Consider the following 20,238-nt stretch of genomic DNA (forward strand, 5'->3'; position numbering starts at 1 on the left):
GTTTATACTTCTGTGGGACTGGTGGTGATATCCCCTTTATCATTTTTTATTGTGTCTATTTTATTCTTCTCTATTTTCTTCCTTATTAGTCTTGCTAGTGATCTATCCATTTCGTTGATCTTTTCAAAAAAGTCACTCCTAGATTCATTGATTTTTTGAAGGGTTTTTTTTATGTGTGTGTGTCTCTATCTCCTTCAGTTCTGCTCTGATCTTAGTTATTTCTTGCCTTCTGCTAGCTTTTGAATTTGTTTGCTCTTGCTTCTCTAGTTCTTTTAATTGTGATGTTAGGGTATCAACTTTAGATCTTTCCTGCTTTCTCTTGTGGGCATTCAGTGCTACAAATTCCCCTCTACACACTGCTTTAAATGTGTCCCAGAGATCCTAGTACACTGTGTCTTTGTTCTCATTGGCTTCAAAGAATATCTTCATTTCTGCCTTCATTTTGTTATTTATCCAGTAGTCATTAAGGAGCAGGTTGTTCAGTTTCCATGTAGTTGTGCAGTTTTGAGTGAGTTTCTTAATCCTGGGTTCTAACTTGATTGCACTGTGGTCTGAGAGACAGTTCGTTGTGATTTCTGCTCTTTTACATTTGCTGAGGAGTGGTTTACCTCCAACTATGTGGTCAATTTTGGAATAAGTGTGATGTGGCGCTGAGAAGAATGTATATTCTGTTAATTTGGGGTGGAGAGTTTTGTAGATGTCTATTAGGTCTGCTTGGTTCAAGTCCTGGATATCCTTGTCAACCTTCTGTCTCGTTGATCTGTCTAATATTGACAGTGGGGTGTTAAAGTCTCCCATTATTATTGTGTGGGAGTCTAAGTCTCATTTTAGGTCTCTAAGAACTTGCTTTATGAATCTGGGTGCTCCTGTATTGGGTGCATATATATTTAGGATAGTAGCTCTTCCTGGTGAATTGATCCCTTTACTACTATGTAATGGCCTTGTCTCTTTTGATCTTTGTTGGTTTAAAGTTTATTTTATCAGAGACTAGGATTGCAACCCCTGCTTTTTTTTTTTTTTTTTTTTTTTTTTTTTTTTGCTTTCCATTTGCTTGGTAGATCTTCCTCCACCCCTTAATTTTGAGCCTATGTGTGTCTCTGCACATGAGATGGGTCTCCTGAATACAGCACACTGATGGTCTTGACTCTTTATCCAATTTGCCAGTCTGGATCTTTTAATTGGGGCATTTAGTCCATTTACATTTAAGGTTAATATTGTTATGTATGAATTTGATTATGTCATTATGATGCTAGCTGGTTATTTTGCCCATTAGTTGACGCAGTTTCTTCCTAGCTTCAATGGTCTTTACAATTTGGCATTTTTTTTGCAGTGGTTGGTACTGGTTGTTCCTTTCCATGTTTAGTACTTCCTTCAGGAGTTCTTGTAGGGGAGGCCTGGTGGTGACAAAATCTCTCAGCATTTGCTTGTTTGTAAAGGATTTCTCCTTCACTTACGAAGTTTAGTTTGGCTGGATATGAAATTCTGGTTGAAAATTATTTTCTTTAAGAATGTTGAATATTGGCCCCCACTCTCTTCTGGCTTACAGAGTTTCTGCTGAGAGATCCACTGTTAGTCTGATGAGCTTCCCTTTGTGGGTAACCCGACCTTTCTCTCTGGCTGCCCTTAACATTTTTTCCTTCTTTTCAACCTTGGTGAATGTGACAATTATGTATCTTGGGGTTGCTCTTCTCAAGGAGTATCTTTGTGGTGTTCTCTGTATTTCCTGAATTTGAATGTTGGCCTGCCTTGCTAGATTGTGGAAGTTCTCCTGGAGAACTGAAGAGTGTTTTCCAGCTTGGTTCCATTCTCCCTGTCACTTTCAGGTATACCAATCAATCACAGATTTGGTCTTTTCACATAGTCCCGTATTTCTTAGAGGCCTTGTTTCTTTTTACTCTAAACTTCTTTTCTCACTTCATTTCATTGATTTGATCTTCAATCACTGATATCCTTTCTTCCACTTGATTGAATCAGCTACTGAAGCTTGTGCATGCGTCACGTAGTTCTTGTGCCATGGTTTTCAGCTCCATCAGGTCATTTAAGGTCTTCTCTACACTGTTTATTCCAGTTAGCCATTCATCTAATCTTTTTTCAAGGTTTTTAGCTTCCTTGCAATGAGTTCGAACATCCTCCTTTAGCTCGGAGAAGTTTATTACCGACTTTCTGAAGCCTACTTCTGCCAACTCATCAGTCATTCTCCACCCAGCTTTGTTCCATTGCTGGCAAGGCGCTGCAATCCTTTGGAGGAGAAGGGGCACTCTGGTTTTTAGAATTTTCAGCTTTTCTGCTCTGGTTTCTCCCCATCTTTGCGGTTTTATCTACCTTTGGTCTTTGATGATGGTGACCTACAGATGGGGTTTTGGTGTGGATGTCCTTTTTTGTTGATGCTGATGCTATTCCTTTCTGTTTGTTAGTTTCCCTTCTAACAGTCAGGTTCCTCAGCTGCAGGTCTGTCAGTTTGCTGAAGGTTCACTCCAGACCCTGTTTGCCTGGATATCACCAGTAGTGGCTGTGGAACAATAAATATTGCTGCCTGATCCTTCCTCTGGAAGCTTCATCTCAGAGGGGCACCCAGCTGTATAAGGTGTCAGTTGGCCCCTACTGGGAGGTGTCTCCAAGTTAGGCTACACAGGGGTCAGGGACCCACTTGAGGAGGCAGTCTGTCTGTTCTCAGAGCTTAAACACCGTGCTGGGAGAACCACTGCTCTCTTCAGAGCTGTCAGACAGGGACTTTTAAGTCTGCAGAAGTTTCTGCTGTCTTTTGTTCAGCTATGCCCTGCCCCCAGAGGTGGAATCTACAGAAGCAGGTGGGCCTCATTGAGCTACAGTGGGCTCCACCCAGTTCGAGCTTCCTGGCCGCTTTGTTTACCTACTCAAGCCTCAGCAATGGCAGACGCCCCTCCCCCAGCCAAGTTTGCTGCCTCGCAGTTGGATCTTGGACTAGCAGTGAGCAAGGCTCTGAGGGCGTGGGACTCGCTGAGCCAGGCACGGGATATAATCTCCTGCCATTTGATAAGACTGTTGGAAAAGCTCATTGTTTAGGTGGCAGTGTCCCGATTTTCCAGGTACAGTCTGTCACAGCTTCCCTTGGCTAGGAAAGGGAAATCCCCAGACCCCTTGTGCTTCCCAGGTGAGGTGATGCCCCGTCCTGCTTCGGTTCACCTCCATGGGCTGCACCCACTGTCCGATCAGTCCCAGTGAGATGAACCAGGTACCTCAGTTGGAAATGCAGAAATCACCCATATTCTGCATCGACCACCCCGGGAGCTGCAGACCGGAGCTGTTCCTATCGGCCATCTTGGAATGCACCACCCCTGTCAGCTGACTTTTTTACAAAGGTGCCAAGACCATCCACTGGGGACAGAATAATCTTTCAAACAAATAGTATTGAAACTTTATAACTATATGGAAAAGAATGAAGTTGGGTCTTTACCTCAGACCACATATGAAAATTAATCTGAAATTGATCAAAGATCTAATCATAAGAGAAAAAGTAACAGTCTTATAAGGAAACATAGAGGTAATCCTTACTGACCTTGGATTTGGCAAAGGTCATGGCACCAAGAATATTAGCAACAAAAGAAAAAATAGATAGTTTGGACTTCACCAAAATTGAAAGCGTGTGCTTCAAAGGACACTCTCAAAAGTGAAAGAACAACCCACAGAGTGCGAGACAGTACTTACTACTCATCTATATGACGAGGGATTTGTATCATGAGTATATAAAATTCTCTTACAATCAAGGAAGATAAACAAATGGCCAAAAAACACAGGCAAAGATACTCAATGTCATCAGTCATATGGGAAATGCAAATCAAAACCACGATGAGACGGCACTTCACATCTACTAGAAAGACTAAAATCAAAAACGTCAGAGAACAGCAAGTGCTAGAACCCTCATACATGGCTGGTGGGACTGTAACATGGTGCAGCCACTCTGGAAAACAGTCTCAGTCTCTTAAATAATTACATAGAGAGTTACCATAGAACCCGACAATTCCACTACTAGGAATATACCTAAGAGAACACAAGTCCAAGTTTCCATGATAGCAGTGCACAAGCAAGCTGACTTCCCTCCCATCTCAAAGAAAACCAAAACCAAATACACAGCACTGAGATTATCACCAGCAATATCCCAGAACTCAAATATGAGGATGAGAGAGTTCCTGGGGCCACAGAAAAGTAAAAAAATGCCTAGACCAGATGTAAGAAAACGGAATTTACATGCCCACAATGCCCCTCTCCCCAGTCTGCTCAGCACCAAATGTGCAGAACATTTCTCCCTGACTCCCAATTTCTACACTGGACAAAGTGACATGGAGGCAGACAACCAGCTTCCTTCCCATGTTGGGTTTGCTGGCAGGAGACCTGCTCCTGCTTCAACCCAGGGGTATCATCAGGAGTGCCTGAAGGGAAAAATATCTCTGAGGAAAGTCAGAGACAAAAGGGGAAATGGGACTCCCATCCCACCCTTGAAAACTCTGCTGTGTAACTCAGCCAAAGGAGACACCAAATCAGAGTGACTGTTCACAGTGCTACGTTGTACGAGGTAAGTCCCACAGGCTCCCAGGCATGCAGCCCTGGTCAGCCTTCCCACATGACCAGGATATCCCCTTGGGGCCTCTCTCTTTGGGACTGGCAGCACTCTACTGTTGCCTAGAACCAAGGCAAAGTTGGGCTTAAGTTGCCACCTAGTGCAGAAAAGGAGACAGCAACCTAGCAGGAAAAAAACAAAAGAAAAGAAACAGATAAATTACAAAGATCTCTAATAAAACATATCCAGGAAAAATCAGGTTAGGTGTGGTGGCTCACACCTGTAATCCCAACACTTTGGGAGGTCGAAGTGGGAGGATCGCTTGAGCCCAGGAGTTTGAAAGCAGCTTGGGCAACACGGCAAAACCTCATCTCTACAAAAAAATACAAAAATTAGCTGGTCTGAACTACTCAGGAGACTGAGGTAGGAGGATCCCCTGAGCCTGGAAGGTGGAGTTGCAGTGAGCCGTGATCACCACTACATTCCAGCCTGGGTGACAGAGTGAGACCCTGTCTTTAAACACACACACACACACACACACACACACACACACACACACAGACACACACAAACAAAACAACAAAGAAACAAAAAGAAGCCAGACAGAGAAGTCTGAAATAAATACATAACTCTTCTGTGCAAGGACATGAACATACATTCACAAGAAACGACAGCAAACAGGGAGCCATGACCTCCCCAACTGAACAAGGCAGGGAACTGGTAACTGACCCTAAAGAGACAGCAATATGTGAATTATCTGACCAAGAATTCAAAATAGTAGTTTTAAGGAAACTCAGTGATCTTCAAGATAACAAAGAAAAGCAATTCAGAAATTTATGAGAAATAATTAACAAAGACACTGAAATAATCTAAAAAATCAAACAGAAACCTTGGAACTGAGAGATGTATTTGCTGAACTGAAAAATTCATTACAGGCTCTCAACAGCAAAATAAATAAAGCAGAGGTAAGAATCAGTGAGCCTGAAGACAGCTATTTGAAAGTATACAAAGGAGAAAAAAGAGAGAAGAATGAAAAGAAATGAAGATAACCTATAAGATATAGAAAATTACCTCGAAAGACCAAATCTAAGAATTACTGGTGTTCAAGAGAGAGTTAAGCAAGCACCAGGGGTAGGAAGCTGATCAAAAAATAATAACAGAAAAATGTCCAAAACTTGAGGAAGAGATAAATACTCAGGTACAGGAAAGTTAGAGAACACCAAAGAGATCTGACCCAAAGAGGACTACCCTGACACATACAATAATCCAACTATCAAAGGTCAAGGACAAAGACAGGACCCTAAAAGTGGCAAGAGCAAATAGACAGACACATAAAGGAGCTCCAGTTCATCTGGCAACAGAATTCTTAAAGGAAACTCTACAGACCAGGAGTGAGTGGTATGACATTTTGAAAGTGTTGAACAGAATAATCGTCAACTGTCATCCAAGAATAATGTATCCAGCAAGACTGTACTTCAAATATGAAGGAGAAATAAAGTCTCTCCCAAACAAACAAAAGCTGAGAGAATTCACCACCACCACATCTGTCTTACAAGAAATGCTAAAGGGAGCTCTTCAAACTGAAAGAAAAAAACACTCATGTATAAAAAGAAAATATCTGAAAGTATAAAACCCAGGGTAAAATTAAGTACACAGACAAATCAAAATATTGCAATGCTATAATTGCAGTGTGCAGCCCACACATAACTTTAGTATGAAGCACAAAGACGAAACTACCAAAATCAATAATAGCTACAGCAACTGATACTATAATAAAACCACAGAGTAATCTCTGAATACAGAGCGAGTGAAGGAAGAACAGATATGAATGGAGACTCCACTATGAGTGCTCAAGTACATGCCAGCAAACAAATGCTCATGAACATCTTCACTAAACAATAATTTTTTTTTAATTTTTCTCTTACAACAAACCATAAATGGGCCACCTAGAAGAGCAGTGGATAAGGGTCTCTGACTTACAAGGGAATAATGGAAAGCAACATTTCTCTGTGGAATGGGTGAAGATGGTCAGACCCTCCAAGGAGGGGTCCTCATGGCAATATATTGCTGACTATGACAGAGGCAAAGCTCAGGAACAGTTTTGACTCCCCCAGCCTCACGGTTCCTTCTGGAAGCTCCTCTTCAATTACTTCATCGGGTAACATGTCCCTTTCAAGATTAGTAGGTCCTCCTGCATTGCAAACCATGCTATTACAACAACGAACCCAGTAGAAGCTATTAGTTTTGAAGATTTTTCTTGGGGCTTCAGGAGGCTGCTGAGCTGCATATAGAAACGTGCAGTTGTATGTACAGTTCTTATAAACAAGTAGCTCACGAGGGTTTATGCCTGAAAAAAAAACAGCAGCAATGAAAATAACTGATTTCACATTTTCTGCTTGTAAATATTGAAGCACATACACCTCACATTCAACCATAATTAGCTCCATGTACACATTCTATACTCCCAGCTGTGACAACATTGTCTAGAATACTTGACTGAGAGAGAATATCCAAGTACACTAACGGGTCTCATCCCTCCAAGAACAACTACTTCTGGAGACAGTTTTCTATCTAAGCTGCCATCTTTAGGCCTCTGGCCCTCCCAAAATAGTATCATGGTACCTTGTCATGTAGCTACGCACAATGAAATGTCCTGTTCATTTTTTATGGTAAGAATTCTAGAGCTCCAGAAATCAAATGCAGACCAGAAGTCATGTGTCACTTACGGTCCAGAGATCACACGGACCTTTAACAGAGGTGTCCATATTAATGTAGCATTATCCAGATTTTCTGCAGTTGGCAAGACCCTTCTAGGGTAAACTCCTTCCTGGGACCCTCAGCCTGGTGTTTCAGTCTCCTGGACCAACATATAAATGCTCTTGAGCGCTTGGTGCCAACCTCCTCCCCAGCACAGACTTGATGCAGCATTCCAACTAGGTACATGTTATCCAATGGACAAACCCTCTGGTGAAGGTTATCGATAGCAACTAATGTGATCACGACTAACGTGATCAATAATCTTCACTACTGGGCTTGTCCAGTGGCCTCAGCTGACCAATGCTACCTGACCAAAGCTCCATCTAACACCTCCTTCAAGAATCCCTGGGTTAAATACCTTGGCCCTCATCACTACTTCCATTCCCCTTGAAATCTATCCAGTGTTTACACAAACACTTTGTTCTGGAACTTACCATAATTGATTTATCTATTCATGGATCTGGGTCTTGTCTCCTCTATAACACCAGAAACAACTGATGAATACGAACCAGTCACTTGTTTTCTGTTATTTTCCACTTAAAACGTTTATTGGAGTTCAAGATTCTACAGAAATGTGCCTGACCATAAGTCCACAACTCAGTGGATTTTCCCTAAGTGCCCACAGCCAGTACTCAGCATGCAGCACCAGACACAGAGCTGCACGACAGCCCCATGACTCTTCACTCTGCTCCTCCACACAGACACTGCTGTAAGCAGCCCAGGCCAAAGATAGGAAATGTATGCGCTTCTAAACCTATAGGTTAGTTCTGTTTGGTTTTGAACTTTATGAAATGAAATGATACATTATGTCTGATTTTGTGGATGGCTTCTTTTGCTCTATTCTGTGTTTATGAAATTTATCCCTATTGTTGCACACTGTTGTATATTGTTCATTCTCATAATTGTACAGCATTACATTGATGAACGTACCACAATTTATTGTTGATGGACATTAAGGTTGTTTCTGGTTTTTGTCTACTCCAAACAGCGCTGCAATGAATACTGTTACATTGTATTTGCCTTGAGGTGAGCCTGCATAAGCTTTTATTAAATTAGCTATGTACCTATTCAGAAGTGCTGAGTCTCAGTGTTTGATATGCAGCTTTAGCAGACAATGTCGAAGAGTTTTCCACACTGGGTTGAACTTATCTATAGTCTGAGGGATTGTGCACACTTCAGAACCCTGACAACACTTGGCATGATCATTTTAGGATATTGAGTCATTTCCTGTGGCGTTATCGTGTTGTGGTTTTAAGCTGCATTTCTTTCAAGAAGAATGACACTGAACAACTTTTCTTATATATGTTACACATTCAGACACCATTTTCTGGTAAATTCCCTTTAAGCCTTTTGTTTACAATTCCACTGGATGATCAGCTTTTTATTAATTCATAGGAAAAAGTTCATTATATTATGAATACAAGTATTTTAGTAGATACATGTTTTGAAATGCTTTGTCCTGATCTGTGGCTTGCAGTTTTACTATTTCACAGGTATCTTCTTAGGAACAGAAGTTTTGAAGTTAAAGGTAAATCAACCTACCAATTTCATTCTTATGTGACTAGTACTATTTTGCTCAATTTTTAAAATTCTTAATTCCTAAAAGTCACAAATACAGCATTTTACATTTTTCTCTAAAAACTTTATTGGTTTAAAATTTACATTGAGATCTACAAACCACCTAAAACTGCTTCTTTTGTATGGTGCAAATATTGTGTACAAATATCTAACATATCCACCAATACTTAGTGCAGAGAAGTGTCTTTACTCCCTGCACTGCACAGTCAGCTTCGTCAGAGATCAAGAAACCAGATGTATGTGGCTTTTTCTGAATTATTTCTCTTCTAGTGTTGTATTTTTCAATCCTGAACACAGGATCCAACACCAAACTGTTTTGATTAAGAAAACTATATGAATAATCTTGATAGTTCAGAGCACAAGTCCTCGAGCTTTTTTCTTTTTCCCCAAGACTGCTTTGGCTTTCCTAGCCCTTCATATTTTCAAAAAGCATTAGGCACCAACTTGTCAAAACACAAACACACCTCTGCTGAGACTCTGACTGAAATTCTTTTGGATTTGTAGGTTAATTGGAGAAAAGATATCCTTCCTCTGTTGAGTCTCATGATCCATAAGTATAGTGTACAATTCCATGTGTTTAAGTCTTTAATGGTGTTTTAAGTCTTCAATAGGTGTTTCTGCAGTTTGAGTGTTGAAATCTTGCACAAATCCAGTTAGATTTGTGGTACTTGATTTTGTGATACTTTAAAGAGCAGCATTCCTTGGATTTCATTTTCAATCTGTTTCTTGATGTACAAAAAGACAAGTGATTTTGTAAACTGATTTTTGAATACTTATCTTGTATCCAGGATCTTTCCTAAAGATATTTGTTATTTGAAGTTTATTATCTCTGATGAATAGTAAGCTGTATAAATTCTTTCTTTCTGCTCTCCATGAGACTTAATCCTTCCTCTTGCCTAGCTGAACTACTTAAGAACTCCAGTTCCATTGGGAATAGAAGTGGTGATGGTAGACATTTCCCTCAGAGATTTGGAAAGGGTGTTGGATTTTATCAAAACATTTCAGCATCTACAATAATCTCTGCCCTTTTCTTTGTTAATATGGTGAATTAAACTGATGGGTTTCAAATTGTAAACCACACTGCAATTCTGTTATTGAATCCACAAGGTAGTGGGGTTATGGAATGTGTGTGTGTGTGTGTGTGTGTGTGTGTAAATGAACCTTTTCTTTTAAAATAGTTCTAGGTTTTCAGAAAAGTTGCAGAGATAGTGCAGAGTTCCTATATGCCTCATACCCAGGCCCCTTGTCTCAGCACACCGCCTACGTTTCTTTCCGTAGAGGTCTTTCGCTTACCATCCTGCACAGCCCCAGAAATCAGCAAATCTCCTGAAAGGAAAAATGTCCCAGCATTCCAGCATTCCCAATTTCTTTGTCCTAATATCCAACAGGGTTCATTCAGGAAAATGGAGCCCTTAAAACAGTCTAGGTCTAAGTTATTAAATACAAGTGTTACAGCTGCCATGACCATGGGGAAGCCAAGAAAGGAAGTCAGTCAGGTGAGGCTGAAGTTCAGAGGAACAGTCCAGAGCTAGGTCACTTACACTGGGGCAGGCTGGAACAGCCCAATTTTGCACGGCAATATCAAAGGCCATGTACCTTTATCCTCTCAAGTAAGGCTCTTGCAGAGATGTTTAAACTGCTCCATTGGAGTACCCATCACCTAGGCAGGCCAGTGGCCAAATACCTGCTGTCATCTTAGGAATTGCTTTCAGTCAAAGGCTCAAAAGTAGAGAAGATGGGGTGGACATGAAGGAGGACAGATTGGAGTCCGCCAGTGTCCATCACCGCACAAAACCATTGTGACCTTCCAGAAGAGTGATCTCTGCTTCACCCATACCTTGCAAATCTCACTCAAGTTCCTCTTTTTGCCAACTATTACCCCATGAGGGATTCATGGGAAAGATAGTTTTCAGACTCATTTAGAGGCAGTAATCATGCCATCAAGGTCCCCAGCAGTGGCCACTCTGGAGACAAAGCCCAGATTCTCAGCCTCCTGCCCATGTCCCAAATCAGCAGTTGGTCTGAAGAAGAGGTGTGCATGAGTCTCTTCTCACACTGCTATAAAGAACTGGCCGAGACTGGGCAATTTATAAAGGAAAGAGGTTTAATTGACTCACAGTTCCGCATGGCTAGGGAGGCCTCAGGAAACTTACAATCATGGAAGAAGGGGTAGCAAACACATCCTTCATATGATGGCAGGAAGAAGTGCCGGGGAAAAGGCCTTTATAAAACCATCAGATCTTGTGAGAACTCACTTACTATCATGAGAACAGCATGAGGGTAACCACTCGCATGATTCAACTGCCTCCCACTAGGTCCTTCCCATGACATGTGGGGATTATGGGAGTTACAATTCAAGATGAGATCTGGGTGGGAACATAGCCAAATCACATGGAGGTGGTAATCAGGGGATTGTTTTTGCGCAAAGCTTAGAACACAGAATGATATGTGAAGTTGCAAGCACAACCACAGAAACTGGGGACAAAACGGCTAGAAGAAAGGCCCTGGGCAGGGCCCCAGGCAAGGCCTCCACCTGTACACCAGGATGTACACTGGCTGTACCCTCCCTGCTTGCTCCATTGGTCACTGGGCCTCTGGCCATACATCTTCATCTTCTGCAGGTTACGGCCCTGGGGAGAGGGGGCACCTTCCTCAGAGCACCAGAGGCCTCTGAGGAGGAAGCAAGAGCATCCTGGAAGTGCAGGCTCTGCCCTGACCTCATGCTTGACCTTCACATCTGTGTGTGGTAGGCATTTCTCTGAGGGCAGTCCATGGCCCATCCACTGCTTTGACCTGCCGAGCTGGAAGCACTTTCTAGACTACCAGAAATTGAATGGCCAGTGAGGACTCGCTCAGGCAGCATGGCGTGTCAACACACACCACCAGGGACAGTAGAGGCTCTGAGGTCCGGCAATGCTCTCACCCTCTGGAGACACTGCAGGTGTGTGGACAGATTGTACCACTTTGCAGAGTACCTGGCTTTACAAGATGATACATGCTGGCCTATCATGAGGCTGAGACCAAGGCCTATGGAGACGCACTCAAAATGGGAAGACATGAGGGAAAGGGAAACAGAGCTGGGTTCAGAGAAGAAAGCAGACTGGCCCTGCCCCCAGAGACTATCCAGGTAGGAGACTAATTAACAATGTGTCAGAATGACAGAAAGGTACTTACGGATGGAGACTGTCATACAGCGCCTAACATGATACTGACATGTTCTAATGCTGGGACAGTTGAAGTCATTTATGACCGCACAGTCATGGCATCTCAAACTATAGGTCCCTGAGAGGGGAGAAAGCAGGCTTCAGGCTTCTGCTCCACCACGCCTTTTCCACCCATTACCAGCTCACTCTACCCTCCCTCAATGGCCAGCCCCTCCCCTCTGCTTCCAAGGACTTCTCCTAACCTGCACAGCTCAGCTCTCTGTGCAGTCTGAGTCTCGCCCAGACTAGCTCCTGGGAGGGAGGTTAGGCACAAGGAGAGCTTTCCCTGCTCTCCAGCGCAGGCTCCAGGGAGCGCCACTGGTGGTCACATATGGGATGCTATGCTCTGCAGACCTGGCCCACCTCACCAAGGAAGACTGGATACTCACAGGGGTCCAGCGTCCTCCTGGGTTTCCCTGGACACAACCCCTCCTGCCTGGCCCTGATGGGGAAGGGCCACATCAAGGTTCCCCTTTGGTCCCCGGTCAGCTGCTCTTCCATCCTAACCCTCTCCTTGCTCATGACTACTCCTGGACTGCCCTAGTGCCCACCCCTGATTACACAGAAAATGCAGGCCCCAGCTGGCTGAGACGTGCTCCACGTTGCAGCCAATCATTCCAGTTACCCCCAGCAGCCCCAGGTGAGTTCTCGTCCTCTCCAGGACAGTGAGAGGGAATGATACTTACACTGAGGACCAACGGTAACATTGGCTGCCACCAGTGGGAGCCCCACGGCTAGGAGTAAGGCAAAGTGGAGCATCACTTCACGCAGGAGTCTGGACCTGAAGGTCAGAAGACCCAGACAACACATTAGTGACATGGCTCCTTGGCCAGCTCTATGTCCCTGGCGTCAATGGTCTCATGAGTCTCCCTGACTCTGCCCACCTGAATGCCTCCCCCACTGAGCCAGCAGCTCCTTGGGTAAGGCACTGGGGTCGGGCAGGTCTGACCCACACACAAGTCTTTGCCAGGCCTGTGCCCTCACCTCAGACAAACTCGCTGTCACTCCTCGAGCCAGGGAGGTCCTGGGGCTGCTTTGTGTGGCAGCTCACCTAAGGGTCCCCATGCTTCAAAATATTTCTCTGTATCTACTGGTTGATTCTGAACCTCAAAAGCGACTTGTGAAACGTTCTCAAATACTGCCCATTGACGCGCTTCCCGCTCTCACATGCAACTCAGCAACACGAGGGCTGAGGTGACTACAGGAGGCGAGCGAGGACAAAACATGCCAGAAGCCCAACTTGAAGGCATCCTCAGTGGCATTACGAGAGAACTCCCCTCCCAAAATCTAGTCTTCTTCCACCCTGGGCATCACTGAGCCATCAGTTCATTACTGGCAAGGGGAGGATCTGGGGCACCTCACACCTGAGTCCTGATGCCAGCACTGTGGGCTCAGAAACGTCCCCCAGGTCACCAATCAGTTGCCACAACTGAGACATTTTCTCGCAGGAACACAACTGCACCCTTATTCCTGCAAACGCACTGTCTCCATCCCCTACCTGCCTTCAGCAGCCTGACTCAAGGGGGAAGCTCCATCTCCCTGGTTCGGAGCAGGTCAGTCCTCAGTGCTTAGTGGGGCAACTCCCTGGGCACAGCTGCTGACGGCTGCTGACTCCCCTCATGCTGAGGCCCCACCTGGATGGGGTCAGAGCCTGATGTGTAGCTCCCCCCACCGCAGGAGCAGCTGGGGCCACAGAACCAGAAACTGACTGTGCAGCAAGAAGCCACACCCCAGGGATAGGGATGATCAGGATCCAGTACCCACTTTGCCCCACCCTGTGTACTAAGTCCAGCTCCAGTGGGGAAGGCTGAGATTCAAAATACCCCTAGCCCTAGGGCATCAAGTTTGGGAAGAAAGATGGGCTGGCACCTCTGGGATGCAGGCCACCAAGATTGAGGGCCTGTCAGTGTCCACCCTTGGAAGGGGCTCCTGACTCGCCCGGCCAGTCAGCCTCCCTAGGTGGATCTCCCACCCACTCCATGCCCATTCCCCTGAGACCCAGCAGCCCTCTCTCCACTCTGTCCTGCCTGCTCTCACTGGATGCCTCCTTCACTCACTCAACACTTGCTCCCAAAGCCGGGCTCAAGGGTACCTACTGACGCAGAGCATGTACACTGAGGCTGTCTTCCTCCATGAGGGCACAGCAGACATTCTGAACACCCTTCCACTGTCAATGCCCAGAGCACAGGCAGGAAAACTCACATCAGATGTGTTCACTGCTTTCCAGCTGGATCTTGGGGCAGATGGGAAAATACCCAAGAGCTACAATGGAACACTAGAAGAAACCAAGCTGGAAAGTCCACAGTAACAGCATGATTTCCTGGGGCACAGGTTGACGCCCAGAGCCCAGAGCTTTAGGATTTTGTAGTCGAACAGGTTCTAGAGACAGAGCCAGGGCCGAGGTGAGTGGGAAATGAGAGCTTGGATTCCTTCACAGAGCATGGATCCTCAAGACCGAAAGTGTCAGAGAAGCAGAGTGGGCTAGAAAATGTGGATCATCAGCATCAGCAAACAGAGACCCTGGTAACTTTGGGCCTCATCTTCCAGAGGATGCATGAAAACAGTGTGTTTCCTGGGAATTCCTTACCCAGAGGCTTTCTCAACAGTCAGGCTGGAGTTAGAACATATATGACTATGTGATCGCAAACCCCAGACAGAAAAACCACTTACGAGTGGCCATGAGTCATCCTCATCCTGGGAAGCCAACAGAAACCATCACTGGAGGGGGACATACCCTCCACTCAGACCCCCAGCCTCCGGTTGACTAATGACAAATACAAAGGTGCCACAGACAACCAGAGGCACAGAAGTGACTAAGCCCCCAGGAGCAACGGCAGAAGAAACAAAATCTGCAAGTCAGACTCCCAAGGAATTCCCACATAGGAATGATTGGATGCAAATGTAAACACACAGGCTTAAAAAGTCAGGAAAACATCATGTCATTTCCACTTCTACATGGGATGCAGTAGGTTGTGGCTAATCAGAATGTGACAACTGGACAAATCAATCCACAGAGTTAAAAGTCACATTTGAAAGGCCCTCGGGCAGATGTGGATGCACCAAGGCTAATGTAAACCAAAATTCCAAAGAGGGCAAGCCCTTCCCAGGGCGCCCTTCGTCATTCCAGATACATTTGTCAGTTTGGGCACCAGCTGAAAGCCAGGCTGGCTACAGGCAGGGACTCCAGCAAGGAATGCAAACCAGAGTGCTGTCTTGGCTCACAGGGGACCAAAGTGGCCCAGAATCTCCAGGTACCCGAAAGATCAAGCCAGTTTTCCCACGGAAGGGCCTCCAAGTGCCGTGGTGGGAGGGACCCTGGGGAGTCAGAGAAGGCCAAGTAGAATCCCCCCTAGTGTGGCAGATCCCAGGAGACAAAGTGCCCCTAGAAGGAGCCTGCCACAGTCACACCGCTGGTCTCCATCATAAGCCAGTGGCCCGGGAGGAACAGGTGTGTGGGATGAGGTTCAAGGGGAAAGTCAAAGCCTAGAAAGGGACACCTGTCTGAGCTGAGGATTCCGTGTGAAGGCTGACCATACTAACTGGGTCATCCTGGTCACACCCAGCTAAATTAGAGTGCCGGGTGGGGAGACCATTCAGCCCTCAAGGTAGAAAACATTGCTCCAAGAATGTACTTCTCTGAGGCCTGGCTGCTGAAACTGCCTGCGGTAACCTGAAATCAGTTTTATCTGATGGCTACTGAGACCACCTGCTGCAACTCTAAGCCTCGGTTCACCCACTGCTGTCATTCATTCACTCATCAACCAGAGCTTGCCAGCTCCCCAAAATCCTACTAGTGCCAATGAAACTCAGAGAGCAGACAGCAATATGTACTATTTCTCTTCTTTATAAAAAAGAGACACAGTTTCTCTCTCTCTCTTTTTTTTTTTTTTTTTTTTTTTTTTTTTTTTGGAGTCTCGCTCTGTCGTGCAGGTTGGAGTGCAATGGCGTGATCTTGGCTCACTACAACCTCCACCTCCCGGGTTGCCACACTCTGTGGGAGAAGGGGAAGGGCACCGCTCAAGATGGCTTCAGTTAGGGTTAGAGACAGGGCCGGCTCCAGAGGTGGCCAGGGTCAGGTTGAAGCTGCAAGCATCCCAACTGGCTTCCACCTTTGAGCAAGCCAGTAGGCCAGGCCTTCCCACAGGCTCCTGGAGAGAGGAGAGGGTGCACATCCCCAGTAGTAACATGCAACCATCTCCAATCCTTCCAGCTATTTTGTACACAATGCAAGACATTCAATAAAAACATCAGAGGATATGTAAGAATCAGGAATAAATTATTGCTAATCAATAAAACAACAATAGAAATAAACCCACACTTCACTCAAACGTTGACATTAGCATACAAGTGCTTTAAAAATTCTAATGAGAGCATGAAAGAGAAAGAGATTACAAAATTATTTACTAAACTGATTTTTTAAAGATGAAAAAAATTTAAAAATACCTGGATGTGTAAGAGGCAGAAATAAGGGACTACAGTATGAATTATTTCTACACCACCATACTTCTGACCCTAAATATGTGAGTTTTTACACACAAACCAGTTCTCCAACTCTCTGGACACTAAGTGACTGTCCCACATTTCAATTCAATTCTGACACTGCCTTGAGTAGGGCAGACCCCACAGGTGAAGGGCTCAGGCCCACCCTACTGCCCCCACTTCAGATGCCAACCACAAGTCTGGGCCACCTGTACTTCTGACTGCCCAGTTATAAATCAAGGGTTTCCAAGACCTCCTCCTCCTAGATAATTTGCTAGAACAGCTCACAGAGCACAAGAAAACAGTCTACTTACTATTACCAATTTATTACAAAGGTGACAACTCAGGAACCATCAAAGAGATGCATGGGGCAAATACAAGGGTTAAGCTTAAGATGGCTTCAGACAAAAAGAGTTGGAATATTTTATTACCAGCACACCCACTACAAGAAATATTGACTTTATAACATATATAGAAATAAAATATATGACAACATCCCAAAGCAAAGGAGGCTGTAGAACTGAAAGGCAGAAACAGTTATGTCAGCGTTGGCGAGCGCAGGTTTCTAGGCAAAGAACATTGCAAGAGGTAACAAGGACAGATACTTCAGAGCCGAATGCAGTTTCGGACACTCAGAGTCCATTTTCTGACTATGATGGCATTAAGCAGTAAGTCACCCCAGAAGGATTAACTGGAAAATCCTCATCTGTCTGGAAATTAAGAACACACTTCCAAATAAGAAATGGACCCCCAAATCCTTCTCAATAGAAGTCAAGAATATTTTGGGCCAAGTAATAATAAAGAATGAAAAACAGAAACCTGGCAGAAGCAGCCTGAAGGGGCACGGAAGGAAAAGCAGGGCTCCATCAGAAAAGGAAAAAAGACTGGACACGAAGGCCGCCTCCTCTCCTTCGAAAGCAAGGAACCAGAAAGAACGAGGGGCAGAACGTGGAAAGGGCTGCGGTCCCGAAGGCCTCCTCCTCTCCTTCGAAAGCAAGGAACCCGAAAGAACGAGGAGCAGAACGTGGAAAGGGCTGCGGTCCCGAGACCCTCGCCTTGGGGAGTCACAGACGGTGTGGGGGTGGGGCGGCCCCCGGGACACCCCGAGGGAGAGGGCTCGTGAACTGAATGGGGCCCCCACCTCCAGACTCTCGAGGGAAGCTGAGCTCCAAGGGGAGGGGGATCCTGGGACCCCTGAAGGAAGTGAAGTTGGGGTGCCGGCATCTCCCTGGGACCCCTGAGCATAGTTGGGGCGCCTCCCTGGGACCCTGATGGGAGTGGAGTTGGGGGCCTCACTGGTACCCCTGAGAGGAGTGGAGTTCGGGGAGTCTCCCTGGAACCCTGAGGGGAGTGGAATTCAAGGGGTCCCCCGGGACCCTGACGGGAGTGGAGTAGGGAGTCCCCCTGGTCTCCCTGAGAGAAGCTGGGTTCGGGGGGTCCCCCTGGTACCCCTGAGAGAAGCTGGGTTCGGGGGGTCTCCCCGGGACCCTGACGGGAGTGGAGTTCGGGGGGCCTCCCTGGGACCCTGATGGGAGTGCAGTTGGGGGCCTCACACTGGTACCCCTGAGAGGAGTGGAGTTCGGGGAGTCTCCCTGGAACCCTGAGAGGAGGGGGTTCGGGGAGTCTCCCTGGAACCCTGGAGGAGGGGGGTTCGGGGAGTCTCCCTGGAACCCTGAGAGGAGGGGGGTTCGGGGGTCTCTCTGGAACCCTGAGAGGAGGGGGTTCGGGGGGTCTCCCTGAAACCCTGAGAGGAGGGGGTTCGGGGGTCTCCCTGGAACCCTGAGAGGAGGGGGTTCGGGGGGTCTCCCTGGAACCCTGGAGGAGGGGGGTTCGGGGAGTCTCCCTGGAACCCTGAGAGGAGGGGGGTTCGGGGGGTCTCCCTGGAACCCTGAGAGGAGGGGGGTTCGGGGGTCTCCCTGGAACCCTGGAGGAGGGGGGTTCGGGGAGTCTCCCTGGAACCCTGAGAGGAGGGGGGTTCGGGGGTCTCCCTGGAACCCTGGAGGAGGGGGGTTCGGGGGGTCTCCCTGGAACCCTGGAGGAGGGGGGTTCGGGGAGTCTCCCTGGAACCCTGAGAGGAGGGGGGTTCGGGGGTCTCCCTGGAACCCTGAGAGGAGGGGGTTCGGGGGGTCTCTCTGGAACCCTGAGAGGAGGGGGTTCGGGGGTCTCCCTGGAACCCTGAGAGGAGGGGGTTCGGGGGGTCTCCCTGGAACCCTGGAGGAGGGGGGTTCGGGGAGTCTCCCTGGAACCCTGAGAGGAGGGGGGTTCGGGGGGTCTCCCTGGAACCCTGAGAGGAGGGGGGTTCGGGGGGTCTCCCTGTAACCCTGAGAGGAGGGGGGTTCGGGGGTCTCCCTGGAACCCTGAGAGGAGGGGGTTCGGGGGGTCTCCCCGGGACCCTGAGGGGAGTGGAGTTCTAGGGGTCCCCCGGGACCCTGACGGGAGTGGAGTAGGGAGTCCCCCCGGTCTCCCCGAGAGAAGCTGGGTTCGGGGGGTCCCCCTGGTACCCCTGAGAGAAGCTGGGTTCGGGGGGTCTCCCCGGGACCCTGACGGGAGTGGAGTTCGGGGGGCCTCCCTGGGACCCTGATGGGAGTGCAGTTGGGGGCCTCTCACTGGTACCCCTGAGAGGAGTGGAGTTCGGGGAGTCTCCCTGGAACCCTGAGAGGAGGGGGTTCGGGGGGTCTCCCTGGAACCCTGGAGGAGGGGGGTTCGGGGGGTCTCCCTGGAACCCTGAGAGGAGGGGGGTTCGGGGGGTCTCCCTGGAACCCTGAGAGGAGGGGGTTCGGGGGGTCTCCCTGGAACCCTGAGAGGAGGGGGGTTCGGGGGGTCTCCCTGGAACCCTGAGAGGAGTGGAGTTCGGGGAGTCTCCCTGGAACCCTGAGAGGAGGGGGTTCGGGGGGTCTCCCTGGAACCCTGAGAGGAGGGGGTTCGGGGGGTCTCCCTGGAACCCTGAGAGGAGGGGGTTCGGGGGGTCTCCCTGGAACCCTGAGAGGAGGGGGGTTCGGGGGGTCTCCCTGGAACCCTGGAGGAGGGGGGGTCGGGGGGTCTCCCTGGAACCCTGAGAGGAGGGGGGTTCGGGGGGTCTCCCTGGAACCCTGAGAGGAGGGGGTTCGGGGGGTCTCCCTGGAACCCTGAGAGGAGGGGGGTTCGGGGGTCCCCCCGGGACCCTGACGGGAGTGGAGTAGGGAGTCCCCCGGTCCCCCGAGAGAAGCTGGGTTCGGGGGGTCTCCCCGGGACTCTGAGCGGGGGTGGAGTTCCCAGGGGAGCGGGGACACCCCATCCAGGAAGCGGGCGCACCCCCAGGTGGCGTCCGGGCGGCCCGAGCAGCTGCGGAGGAGGCTCCCGGCCGCGCTGCCTCCGCTGGGCCCCGGCAGACTCCAGTCTCACGCCTGGGTCCGGACCCGCCTCAGAAACTGACCTGCGTCCCTCGGGGCCTGCCCTGTCGCGACCGCCGCCTCCAGCGAACCGCGCCTCCGTCGCGGCCGCCCCACCCGCTTTCTGGAACTTTCCGGGCCCTCCGCGGCCGCACAGCCCCGCCCCCTGCCGCGCCCTCAAAGCCCGGCCCCGCCCCAGGCTCCCGCCCATCCGCCCGCGTTCACAGGCGGGCAGCGGGCCCGGGCTCCGGGGAAACTATTCCGCCCAGAAATCCGCACACCGGGCTCCAGCCACACTCCCTTCAGGAAGGCCACGGGG

The 20,238-nt window shown here is 48.1% G+C and overlaps 1 protein-coding gene across 1 annotated transcript; it reads right to left on the reverse strand.

Moving 5' to 3' along the window:
* Positions 1-6,423: 6,423 nt before the first annotated feature.
* On the reverse strand, positions 6,424-20,019 carry GML (glycosylphosphatidylinositol anchored molecule like). Its single transcript, XM_010385477.2, has 4 exons — positions 19,964-20,019; positions 12,759-12,853; positions 12,044-12,151; positions 6,424-6,881 (listed from the first exon to the last, which is right to left on the reverse strand). The coding sequence occupies exons 2-4, from the start codon at positions 12,829-12,831 to the stop codon at positions 6,586-6,588; spliced, it is 477 nt and encodes a 158-aa protein (XP_010383779.1). The 5' UTR covers positions 12,832-12,853; positions 19,964-20,019; the 3' UTR covers positions 6,424-6,585.
* Positions 20,020-20,238: the final 219 nt, after the last annotated feature.

Source organism: Rhinopithecus roxellana, chromosome 17 (assembly GCF_007565055.1).
Source record: "Rhinopithecus roxellana isolate Shanxi Qingling chromosome 17, ASM756505v1, whole genome shotgun sequence".
NCBI lineage: Eukaryota > Metazoa > Chordata > Mammalia > Primates > Cercopithecidae > Rhinopithecus > Rhinopithecus roxellana.

Coding starts and splice junctions, on each gene's coding strand:
- GML (XM_010385477.2), bottom strand. CDS start 12,831: ATGCTCCACTTTGCCTTACTCCTAGCCGTGGGGCTCCCACTGGTGGCA. Junction 12,152..12,758: donor TGTTACCGTTGGTCCTCAGT/GTAAGTATCATT, acceptor CTCCCCTCTCAG/GGACCTATAGTTTGAGATGC. Junction 6,882..12,043: donor CTGTATGACAGTCTCCATCC/GTAAGTACCTTT, acceptor TTTTTTTTTCAG/GCATAAACCCTCGTGAGCTA.